Genomic DNA, 13,966 nt, shown 5'->3' with positions numbered 1-13,966 from the left:
ACCCTTCTGGATACTGCATGATCGTGGTTCATTCTATGATTATGGTACCTACTTACCTGCCTGAAGAAAGTTGCTAAAAAGAATTGGTGACATTTCTTTGGAAAAATTGTATAATTCCTTATTTGAAATTTAAAAAATATATAAAATATCCATGGTTTGCAATTAAGTAGGTAGGTATTTAAGTATCTACTTACAAATCTTACCCCATTTCAGAGTAAATTTTGGATTTAATTTATAAAATAAACTAGTAAATTAAGTTTAAAAAATTTAGTTTGTTGAAAAGTTCGTCATTTGCAGTGACCAAGATGACGATGAAGCCTACTTGTCTTCATCCCGGAACCAGCTGAACATCAACCAGCTCAGCGGAGAACCTTCTCACAAGCTGCCATCCAGAGGTTCATCTATTGACAACTTCAAGGTACAGATATTGCCTTTTATACTTGATTGAAATTATCATATTGATTAAAACACCCAGTCGTAATAATTTTTATTACTTAATTTAAGTCAAATCGGTTAAAGTAACCAGTTTGGAATCGGTCAAATGTTATAAGAGGGCTGCTGTAAGAATATTATAAAACGATATTAGAATTGTAATATATTATAGTGTATGGCTTGTTTGTGTACTTGCTGTACTTGGGTGGTGCACCCGTCCACTATAAAAATGTATGGACAATTTAACATAAAGTAAGATAAAATTGAGCTTACTTTCTTTTCTAATTGGTTTACCTCTTCACTTATAAGCGGACAATATCGATTTACCAATCACGGTTCCGTCAAAAAACTATCATTAGGATCAGTGGCGGCCGCTGCCCTAAAAGGGTGGTGGTTCACTGACAATCCAAAATAAAAACAATATGACAAAAAGATTATGGGTAAAAATAATTATTCCACCTACCTTATTTGTAGATAAGGTCTATTCTACGTTGTTTGTGAAGAGCAAAAACTTCTATCACTTTCGAAGTGAAATTTGGGATTGTTTGCAAATTTTTTTTTTCAATACTAAGTACAGATAAAGCATTCAAACGGTCTTGACTCATCGTGTTTCGCAAGAATGATTTAATTCGTTTTAGGGTAGAAAAACACCTTTCGCTTTCCACAGATGTCATAGGTATTGTACATATTATTTTTAAAAGCTTCACACACTCCGAAAACGACTCGACTAAATTATTTTTATAAAAAAGTTGCAAGATTGCCACTGCACCATCGGCGTTAGAGAAATCATCTCTCCCGTATATAGCACATAGTTCATTTTTCAATTTAAATTTATCTAAAAAGATGTAGGTACGTGTTCACTGTTTCATTGAAATCACTTTGAGGAAAGTTTTCTTTATATTGAGTAAAGCGTTCACAATCAAATAATTTTGATGCTAATAAATGGTTAGTAAACTCGAATCTGTCTTTGATCTGTTGTAAGAGAATATCACATACTTCGATGCAAGTTGCATAGTTCACCGTTTTATTTCTTTTTGCTTTGGGCTCACCTGTTTGGTCTATGGAATCACGAACTGTCTGAATGCATTTTTCAAATTGATATATATATATTTCTTAATCATGATGGTATCCAAAGAGCGTGATTGTAATTGTTGAAACAAAATGTCACAATGGGGTAAAATCTTGTTGAAGAAACCTAACCAATATATAAACTGTTCATCCTTAAGATAATGCAATAACATACTGGCCTGGTTTATAGTATTCGAATCATTATTATTTTGGTCTAAAATAGTTTCCATACATTGTATCAACAATTCTGAGTACGCCGAAACAGTTCTCACAGTTTTTATGTTGAAATTCCATCTTGTTGGTGGGGCAGAAGGGATTTTCTTTTTCATTACATCGTTTAACACGTTCATTCGTTTAGGAGACCTCGAAAAAAATTGGAAATGCGTGAAGATGTGCGAAAAACGTTTTTATTACATTGCTTTGTGAAACACTTTTTTCGACTATCAAATTCAGCTGATGAGCATAGCAATGAACATAATTAGCAAATGGAAAATCAGCCTTAATTTTTGCTTGAACCCCTCCAACCCTTCCACTCATAACTGAGGCTCCATCAAAGCATTGAGCTATCAATTTATTTGAACTGATGTTCAAACCTTGAAGTTCTTCAGAGATGGCTTTATACAAACCGTCAGCGCAGTGCGAGGTTGGAATTAAATATTTCCAAAAGCGTTCATAAATATGGCCCTTCCATTCATATCCGATGATCAAAACCATTTGCGTCGTCGTAGAGACATCTGTAGTTTCATCTGCTTGAATCGCAATAAATTCACATTCCGTAATTTGTCGTTTCACTTCTGTGCTGTATACTTCCATTATAGAATCCAATATGTCATTTTGAAATAGTCTTTGATGTCCCTTTAAAAACAGTGGCACTATCTAAATGTTGTTTTAATACTGCATCTAATTCTGCTACGAAATCTATTAAGCCGCGAAATACACCAGGATTTATCGAATCAAGGGTTTCGTCGTGACCACGCAATGCCAATTCGAATGCTCCACAAAATATGACACAATCTATTAATTTAGACAATATATATCTATTTTTGTCAACCATTGCATTATGTTGTTAAGTTTGCTCACGGTATCCAGAATCCAACTGTTGACGAATGTCAACTGTACCTAAAACGGCTAAACTCATAACATTTTGTAAATGTAAAGTAGATGAATTGTGCTTTTTCAACTTCTCTGATAGATGCGTTAAATCATTAATCCCACTCAACGTCCAAGTTGAATCTCCACCAAACACAAGACACGGAAAACAAAAAAAGCGATTAACTTTGTCACAACCACACAACCAAAAAGCTTTATCATAAAGTTTTTTGTCAAACACTCGAGTAAAAGCTCTTGATTTGGATTTACAATCTTGCTTAATCACGAGCACTGGACGAGGTGGACCAGAATTTTTAATTAATAATTTATTTTCAAACAAACTGTTATTATTTCTTATATATTCGACACTGATTACACTCATTTTTATTTCTTATAAAGTTACAAATTAAAAGGATTAAGTTCTGTATTTAGCTTGATCAAATTACTCGATAAATCAATACCAAAACAATGACAATAATTACGTCACGGCTCGCGATAACGACGGTAAATTATGATCTGTGACATGTGACATGTGTCATCTGTGATCTATTGTCCAATATCGAGTTCGAAGTTCGACGAACTTCGGATGTCTCCGTGTAACCTCGGGTCAAGGCTCATAAATCGGTAATCTTCGGAAATGATCGGGTTATCTCGGCGCCGTGTGACACACGGGAATTAGCTAACTCCTGGTACAAATGGGTAGATTGAGGCGCTCGCAGTGTTTTAAAAAATACATACAAAAACGTATTTTCATCCGTTTGCAAATCTGTGTACACGGCGCGGCGGATTGGCGCCGCGCAGCGGCCATACTTTATACTTGGAGAGATTAAAATCGCTCTCCTTGATAATATTCATTGCATTGTATTGGTAAGTAATATTTTTAAATGATTTTTATAGATTTTATAGTCTTCAGTAAGATATTATAAATTAATTTTAGCCATTACAATTTAGATAGTGCTGCACACGAACGCACTATGCGACCAGCCGCCACTGATTAGGATCCCACATAAAGACATATAATAATGGTTTAAACCTACACATTTGAAAAGTTGATATAAATTTTTTCTTATATCCAGGACACCAGCTATTTCGGCGATTCCACACAGTCATTGGACGGATCCTTCACTTCCCAGAGCATGAAGCACATCAAGCCCGGCAGCAGCAAGCAGCACAATCGGGAGCCGGCCCTGGCCCGCACGCTGATGGACCTGTCCCAGGAGATGCAGGAGCAGCGGGTCAAGGGGCAGGGGGAGCCGCCGCCCCAACCCATGCCCGACTGCTTCCTGACGCTGCCCGTCAGTAACAACGGGGGCACAGGGAGGAACAAGGTGACGCTTGAGACCAATTCTTCTTTCTTCATTGCCGAGGATTGCGAACACTTCAAATTCCACGGTGGACAAGGCTCCTCCATGGAGCCAATACAGATACCACCAACATTCTGGTGGTATTTGATCATTCCTTGAGATTAATATGGAATACCTACATAATTAATTAATAATTTTCGGAAGTTTTTCTCTTTTTAGTCTTTTTGAGAGATATTTCTATAAAATTCATGCTATCTCATTTTGTTTTACGATGAGATATATGATTTACATGTGGTTAACCTTTCCTCATCTGTGGTGTGTATTTACTACACATTGCTTCTAATATCTTTAATAACTCTATAAATATAATAAATTCTGGGTTCAGATTTTAGGTATTCCTCCGTTATACATTTATGCACTGAATTAAAAAATAATATTTAACATAGTTTTCAAATTCAATTAAAAATCAGAGTTTTTTGTAAGAAATCGGGAGCAAATATACCAATACATTCAACCGTGTGCCATTGCTACGCGAAGAGTGCGCGAGGAAATGACACGCTATTGATGTCCCGCTTTACTTCGCTATGCGTGCACATGAGAAATCCACTTGTCCCCAGTTCTATTTTTCTATTTAGACCATCGATACCTACGGCCGCATTGTGTAGCTTCGTCTCGTGACCAACTTGTGCAGGGGTACTAAAGTGAATCATTATTTCCGTTCGATAATTAAATTAATAATTTTTTGTAAGTACTTTTTCATTTATTTCCGAATACTGTGTTATACTATTACCTTATATTATAGTATTGAAAAGTGTGTATTACGTAACTATTTATTTGTGCGCTTTCGTCATTTAATCATTGATCTAAGATTTATTTTTGAATATTTATTTCACATTTTTTTCTTATTCGTTTTAATATTCAGTTAAGCAATACTGCATTTTACATTATTTACAAAAACCCTTCAATTTTCAGGAAGAATAATGACTGACAGAAATTCAACAGAAGAAGAGATAGCGCAAGAACTTGATTATGATAGTGATATTGAGTTTGAAATGAACAATGACATATCAGATACTGAAGATTTGGTTGAACATTTAGAAGAATCAGACTCGGAATCGACTAGTGAAAATGAAGACGAGGGAGAAATACTAGTTTCAAAACACGGATTCGAATGGAGTGTATTACCACCATCATCATCGAGACGTCGGCAATGCAATATTGTCAATGAAACTTCCGGCCTGAAAAATGGTAGTTTATTATCTAACACAATAAGAGAAATGTTTGCTTTATTTATAAGCGCAGATATGGTGACAGAAATATGCCAAGAAACGAATTGTCAATTGAGGCGTTTACCCGGGAATATGATTGAGCAATTATCCGAAGATGAATTATATGCTTTCATCGGTATAATGCTTGCTTCCGGCAGAAATCGCACCCGAAAACTAAGTTTGAATGAGTTGTGGACAAGTGAAAGTCCATTTTGTCAGCCCTTTTTCACGGCAGCTATGTCTCGAGACAGGTTCATAAATATTTATAGTCAGATCCGTTTTGATAATAGAGATACAAGACGAGAGAGATTTGAAGCTTCTTCAGACAAGCTAGAGCCAATTAAGTCGATTTTCAGTAAATTGGTAGATGCGTGTAAATCAAATTACTCTCCATCGCTTGATATAACCGTGGATGAGCGTTTGGCGGCGTTTAGAGGTAAATGTCCATTTCGGGTATATATGAAGTCAAAGCCAGCCAGGTATGGCATCAAAATATGGATCGCTGCAGATGCTAAAACCGCATATATATGTAACATGCAAATATACAGCGGTATGATAAATAATAAAAGAGAAATAAATCAAGGCAATCGTGTCGTTATGGAATTGGTGGAACCTCAATATGGCACCAATAGAGGCATAACCATAGATAATTTTTTTACGTCAGTACCACTGGCGGACAATCTTTTGTCTAAAAATCTGACCATAACTGGCACTCTTCGCAAAAATAAGAGGGAAATCCCTAAAGAGTTTTTGCCATCAACAGAAAGGCCATTGTATAGTAGCCAGTTTGGTTTATATCAAATAAAACACTTGTATCATATGTGCCTCAGCAAAATAAAGCAGTTTTGCTCTTATCAACTCAATTCCTTGGAAATGAAATAAGCCAAACCGATACAAAAAAAACAGATATTATTTTACATTACAATAAAACCAAAGGTGCTGTTGACACAGGGGACAAAATGACCTCCGAGTATTCGTGTGTAAGGTCGACAAGAAGATGGCCGTTTCGCTTGTTCATGGAAATGTTAGACATTGCTGCACTGAACACATATTTATTATGGATTCAAAAGTATCCGGAGTGGAAAAAAAATAATAGAAGTAAAAGGAAATTATTCATAAGACAGATAGGTTTAGAGTTGGCTAAGCCCAATGTAATGAAAAGAAAAAACAGCACGGTCAAATTTCACAAACAACAACAAGATGCTTTCGAGACAGTTTTGTCATATTATCAAGAAACACCACCCGCAACTGCTGTTACGAATGATATTACGAGTGATTCAAGAAATGTACTAGTGTCCCGAGCACCGTCGAAAACTTGCAGATTTTGCCCATACAACACAAAAAAAAGAAGCACCATAGTTTGTCATATTTGTCAAAAATCTGTATGCAAAAGCCACAGAAAAGAAAAAAAATATATTTCCTGTCACAATTGCGATGCAATTTAGATTAACAATTTTATATATTTGGTTTTAAATTTTTATTATTTTTAATTTCGCTGTATTGTTTTGTTCTTACATAATTTTGCTGTTATATTTAAATATAATGCATGTGGAATTTTTAATGTTTAGTTTCTCAATATAATATTTCTTTTTACACATTGGTTTATTTCATTTAAAAAAAAATTTAAGTTTGAAACCCCTGCAAGACTGGCAGCGTAAACACGCAAAGCTGTGTGCGTATAGTCCAGCGCCCATCAGCGGAATCAGCCGCCATTCGGTCACGGACCGTCGTTAGATAAGCACTCCTCGCACGTTTTTTTAGCATCTGCCGATGGTTTTTTCATGTTTTCAGCTATTAAATTACAATTATTATCACTTTTGACATAAAATATAATAAACATAAGCGATTGGCTATGAATATTCATATTTTTCCGATTTAAAATCGCTTATTTTAAGATGTGTATTGACTACACAGCACCGTAACGGGTGTATTTTTTTAGGACAGTAAGGGAAAGGTTAAATTAAACATTAGAAAGAGAGAACAACATGTTTTGAATTTCTATTTAAAAGTTTTCCATAAACGCATTGAAGTAAAAGATAGGGTTTTTCCGTTCTGTCTTTTCAAACTCAATATAAGATCAATCTGATTATCCTTATTGAAGTTATTCAGTAGTATGTTTTTTAAAATTGAACATAATGATTGTTTTCAGGATCCATGTGACGTGAGTAATGTGTCGAACGCCAGCAGCGGCAGCACTAGCGAGGGGGACCCAATCCCTCCCCCCATGGCCACTCTTCCCCCGCGCCACCCCTCCAGGCATCTCAAGAACAATCACGGTATCTACTCACGTTTCACTACTAAACCAGGCAGAGCTCGTATCGACGTCATCATGGAGCATTCTAAAGTAATGTACGTCATAAATTATTTCGAAATCGGAAGGGGCTCGGCGTTTTATGAAGTATTATAAAATACTTGATGAGACATGAAGTCCGCGCCAAACCTGCAACTCGCAGTTACGCCCTAAAACACACACTGGTAAAATATGACATAAATATAATAAAATAAAAATTTTGGATTATCAAAATACACTGTAAAACTCATACATCGACCTCTTAATTCACATAATGTGTAACCTCCATTTATCAAATTTTAGAGAAATCACAAAAAACTGTTTTTTTATGAAACTGTTATGAATTTTAAAATTTAACAAGTAATTTTATTTTTCTGTGACACCTCATAAGAGTGCCTCTGTCTATACAGTATAAAAACGGTGGAGCTATATCGCTGCGGGTCGCGCAGCGTTGTGGGACGGGTTAAGGAAGGGGCTGTAGGAAAGGATTTATTAATACGGATTTTGAAGATTTTTGTTGTTTGTTTTTGGGGTGTTATGCCGTGTTGCACTAACTCCTTCTTTAGCCGACGTTTTGGACAGCGTTGCAGTGTCCATCATCAGGGCAGATCCGGTAGATCTGAAGATGATCTGAAGACTCCCGAGAAAGATCTACCGGATCTGCCCTGATGATGGACACTGCAACGCTGTCCGAAACGTCGGCTAAAGAAAGAGTTAGCGCAACACGGCATAACACCCCAAAAACAAACAACAAAAATGCTTTTGGCCGTGAGAATCTAAAAACTTACCGGAATTTGAAGAGTTCTGGAATAAATTAAGTAGGTGTAACAGTTTTCTGTAGCCCGTTCCACATACGAGCCTACTTACACAAAAACAAGTCGAAGAAACGACCCGTTCTCACGAACTTAGATCAACTGTGAACGGGTATTCCGCTCGCGTCTTTCGACTTTCGCGCATGTTCACCTGTGCACAGGTGATCAATGCTGATAGTTCCTTAGAGCAGGCTCCAAAAAAATGATTGTCAAACAAGCATTCCTACATTTCGGCTGTGCATTAAATATGGCAATCTGTCTATTAACATGGAATGATTCCCCAAACACCGTTGATCATTACCATCGTTGGAATGATACTAATTTAAAGGAAGCTGAAAGCCTTGCGATGTTGTGAAAGAAATTAAATATGGCAATCTGTCTATTTACATGGAATAATTCCCCAAAAACCGTTGATCATTACCATCATTAGAACGATACTATTTTAAAGGAAGCTGAAAGCCTTGCGATGTTGTGAAAGAAATTAAATATTTCTTATTATTGTAGAAAGCAATCACTTTGTGGTTTGACATATTTAATAAAATAAAATACTTTTTTGTTTTAAAACCACGATATTTATTAATTTAAGAACCGACCGGTTTCGCTTTACTTAAGCATCATCAGGGTACAAATTAATACTAAACAAGAAGTACATAATGTGTGCATATATATAACAAACAAAATATAGAGGGAGACAACATGATACAAATATATTATAGAGACAACATGATACAAATATTAGCAACTCAAAGACGGTCATAAAATACATTAACATAAGTGCACAATAACCCTCCCAATAATCCTCCCAATCAATGTCCAAATGGACAAAGTTCCAATGAATGAATGTCCAAATGGACAAAGTTCAATTGTATCAATGTCCAAATGGACAAAGTTCAATTGTATCATTGTCCAAATGGACAAAGTTCCAATGAATGAAGGTCTAAATGGACAAAGTTCAATTGTATCAATGTCCAAATGGACAAAGTTACAATTGAACTTTGTCCATTTGGACATTGATACAATTGAACTTTGTCCATTTGGACATTGATACAATTGAACTTTGTCCATTTGGACATTCATCCATTTGAACTTTATCCATTCGGACATTGATCCATTTGAACTTTGTCCATTTGGACATTGATACAATTGAACTTTGTCCATTTGGACATTGATACAATTGAAATTTGTCCATTTGGACATTGATACAATTGAACCTTGTCCATTTGGACATTGATACAATTGCACTTTGTCCATTTGGACATTGATACAATTGAACTTTGTCCATTTGGACATTGATGCAATTGAATTTTGTCCATTTGGACATTCATTCATTGGAACTTTGTCCATTTGTACATTGATACAATTGAACTTTGTCCATTTGGACATTGATACAATTGAACTTTGTCCATTTGGACATTGATACAATTGAATTTTGTCCATTTGGACATTCATTCATTGGAACTTTGTCCATTTGGACATTGATACAATTGAACTTTGTCCATTTGGACATTCATCCATTGGAACTTTATCCATTCGGAAATTGATCCAATTGAACTTTGTCCATTTGGACATTGATACAATTGAATTTTGTCCATTTGGACATTGATATAATTGAACTTTGTCCATTTGGACATTGATACAATTGAATTTTGTCCATTTGGACATTGATATAATTGAACTTTGTCCATTTGGACATTGATGCAATTGAATTTTGTCCATTTGGACATTGATATAATTGAATTTTGTCCATTTGGACATTGATATAATTGAACTTTGTCCATTTGGACATTGATACAATTGAACTTTGTCCTATAAAAGTATAAAAGTATAAAACTATAAAAGTGAGAAAATTGTCTAATTGTCTGTTGCTACCTGTCCAAATTACAAAAATGTCATCAACATATCTATACCAAACAAATACATTAGCTAAAAGGGAAAGTCCACATTCGAAAAGTTTGTTTTCAAAGGAATCCATAAATATTTCAGCAAACAATGGAGAAGCGGGATTTCCCATTGGGAGACCATTATGCTGTTTATATAATTTATCATTAAAGGTGAAGTAGTTTTGATTGGTACAAATTTCTAAGAAAGTGGACATTTCCTTCACAATGGTTCGATCTAAATGGGAATTATTTAAAATGTTTACAATTAGGTTTTTACATTCATTAGTGGGAATGCTTGGGAAAAGATTAAAACAACGTCAAAGGACACTAATTTACTGTTGCTAGGTATGTCTAAGTCTTTGATTTTACTTCATCAAATATATTTACAATATCATTTATAAACAGTAAGAATGGTATATAATAATTAGTTAAGGTTTATTTTTTTTATGCTTCCGATTTTGTTGTCCGGGTTAAATCTTCCCCATAGGAAAAACTAAACCCTTCCACTCACTTTTCCACAAATGATCATCTAGTCAATCAACATTATGTAAGTGCATTATATAAGCAAAATAAATACAAAACAATACAAGAACAACACGTCAACTCACAAGAGATCAAATGGGAAAATAATTCACCGACTCCAGATATTTTCATATCAGAGGGTTCGGCTCGGTAGAACTTCTAACAGGGCCTATAATTCCTACTGATCCCTCAACATAAATATTTAAAAAATCTTTTGTTATCCTACATGTATTCAAAATGACCGACTTTTGCATCTTTATATATAATTTTTTTGAAAGATCTAATACGCCTACATTTTTAATTAGAGAGCTAGGTATAATGCCAGTAGCCGAAATAACGAATGGTAATATTTTTATAGTCTGAGAATGCCAAATTCTTTTTATTTCATTTCCTAAATCTGTGTATTTTCTTAATTTTTCGCTAACAGATTTTTGAATATTACAGGAATTTGGTATAGCGACATCAATGATATAAGTTATTTTTTTAATTTTGTCATGTAAAACTATATCGGGTCTATTATGACTAATCGCTCGGTCTGTTAGTATAGTTTTATCATAATATATTTTATAAAATTCGTTTTCTATCTACCATGTTTTGAGACTCTTCGTACGAATAAAATTACTTTCCCTGTCTCATATCCAGATCATTATAGTTTGGTAAATATTGAAATAGTTTGCTAAATCATTACAATCCGCATAGCTTCTTAACGGGAATTGCATGGAAATTAGGCCTAGAAGGAGGCGATTACTCTTACGATGAACTTGTAGTAAAATTAATTATTTCTTCTTCAGAAAAAACTTAGGACGGACTTTGATCTCATCTGCATTTTGTAAATTATTAACAGTATGATTGACTCATATCCATCCTGAACTCCATCAAAACCTTCACTTGACATTCTCTTTAATTATTATAAGTGTTTTGGTGCCCTATGCTGTATTGTAACATTTCTCCTTGCAATTAACTTCCCGTAAGTTAGTAAATACATAAATAAGTCATACAGCAGTCAATTCAAATCTCCCGGTAAAATGCGGACTTCAAGCTACGACTTTCTAACCAATCACCGATCTACACCATGTATGAGCGAACCTTGTTTAATATTCTTTCGAACCTTGAGCTTACACCGTGGACCTAAAATGCCCTCAGATAAGTTTGCAAGTCGGTAAATTATAATTCACGTTAAGTAAATATAAGTACTAACCGGCTACAACCAGAAAATCCAATATAGACATGTCGTTTATGTTTTTGGTTATGATAGCATTTTCAGCGAGGTATAATGGAGTATGTCCTTTAGATGTAGTAGAATTTAAGTCAGCACCTACAAATATTTAAATGATAAACATTGCCCGCATCTAAGCACAACATTTACGTACCTATTAGAACTTATTGTGAAACTCTGCAAAATATTTTCACAGCTCCCACAAGGGAAATATTTTTAAATACCAGATAAGAAATTTTTATTCCTTTACCTTTTTTTAGCATTGCAAGGACTATTTCCTTACATCCCGAGGAGCAAGCTTTCTGAAAAATAACATGTCAGTAAACAAATAAAACAAAATAATAATCAATTAGTCCTAGGACTAACACAACATATCTAAATATTATTAAATTTTGTAAAATAAATATTATTTTTTTACCAGGAATGGCGAAATGCCTTTAATTTTAAAATTTATGGATTCCGGATATGCGCCAATATAATACAAACAATTTTCTCTTTCCTCCCGGTTGTTGAAAGAACGCTGAAAACAATAGATAGTAACAAAAAATTAAAACAATAACATGTATAAAAAAATCGATAAACTTGTTACAAAACGATTTACTTACAGCAATGGTTCGAATTAGTTTCGCTGCATTTTTTGTCAATATTTCTTTTTTTTTTAATTTTGTTTTATTATATTGTATTGTCTTTTGTATTATTTTAAAAAGTGCTGCAATTAGTAGTAATGCTACGAGAACATTCAGAAACATCTTTAATTTAGGCCTTTCAACTGTATAACAAAATACAAGGAATTTGCTGTGAAATAAAATATTGGTAATTAATTATTAATGTTTCTTTTTTGTCACTTTATTGAAATATTTAAAGAAAGATTATGTTTGCCAAACAATCTACCTGTGTATATGTTTATAAAATGTTTATAAAATGCTGTGTATATGTTTATAAAAGCACACACGAAGATGTGAAAAATAAAAAATAAAGCTAACTCGAAAATAAATAAATATGTAAACTGTCAGAAATATTGAAAAAACATTCTCGCTTTAGGTACATTCGATTCCAGAGAAATGTTTTGAAAATACTTCTAAATAAAATACTGACATTCAAAACAAGTACTGTTTCTGATTTTAGTATAACAATCACATATTATGCAACTGAAAATATTCTGCTTGTTTTTGCGTTTATTATGGGCCGGTATGTCAGTTGCTCTGGCTAGCTAAGATTCATATTGCCCGTCGAGGTGCTCTCCCGTAGAAGTCATTAGCCTAGTTATACTATTACCAAGTAAGTATAGTAAATAATATAGAGGCAAAAAAATAGTGCTCGTAGATTACATTCCTGAAAAACACAACAAAAATTAATCCAACAACCCTCCCACGTGAATGCTACAAGGAAGTTGAGTGAAAAATATTTTGACTTATAAAAAATATGTTCATGTAGATCAAAAAATATCGATTCTAAATACATAAATATATTTCTATATTATTATTCTTAGAATTAGTTAAACGTTCTTGAAAAAGCATTGAATAGCAATAAACTATATACGCTCCACGATTGGTCGAAAGAATTCTTACGTCACATGTGTCGTGACTTGTACGTACAGTGCTTGTACGTACAACGGATCACCTATGGTGCATCTCTTTCTATTACATGAGAGATGGTCGGTTTAGATGAGAGAGGTATATGAGTATTTCTCAAAAAAAGTGTACATTTTGGAAAAATAAAGTGTGCCTAGAAACAGTTCAAAAATTACACATGTTTTTAATTAATCATACAAAAAAAATATGCACCATTTTGTAGAATAAATATTACACTTTAACATATCGAAGAATAAACATTACAATCGTATTAATTCGCAAATATTTTAATTTTTTAAAAAATATCGATTTTTACCTTCCATACAAAATAAAATTGCCACCCTACCCACCTCATTTGTTTATACTTCATAAAATGCGATAATAACGTTATAATTTGTGATTTTTTGTAAGTTTTAGGGTCTTAATTAAATGTAGTTTCTGTACAAAGTAATTTTCTATGGGGTTTCATAATAAATTAATAATTTATGCACAAAAAACAAAATGAGACATAGTC

General features: G+C 33.9%; 1 protein-coding gene across 1 annotated transcript; it reads left to right on the top strand.

Moving 5' to 3' along the window:
- Positions 1-297: 297 nt before the first annotated feature.
- On the top strand, positions 298-4,052 carry LOC149408376 (uncharacterized; the record flags this gene model as incomplete). The annotated part of the gene is made up of 2 exons (XM_089650635.1): positions 298-418; positions 3,666-4,052. Coding segments are annotated over 2 exons (508 nt in total), but the record flags the coding sequence as incomplete, so codon positions are not given.
- Positions 4,053-13,966: the final 9,914 nt, after the last annotated feature.

Source organism: Hesperophylax consimilis, unplaced genomic scaffold (assembly GCF_061612785.1).
Source record: "Hesperophylax consimilis isolate HC1 unplaced genomic scaffold, BYU_Hcon_1.0 scaffold_375, whole genome shotgun sequence".
In the NCBI taxonomy this organism is placed as follows: domain Eukaryota; kingdom Metazoa; phylum Arthropoda; class Insecta; order Trichoptera; family Limnephilidae; genus Hesperophylax; species Hesperophylax consimilis.
This window is presented reverse-complemented; position numbering and strand designations above follow the sequence as displayed.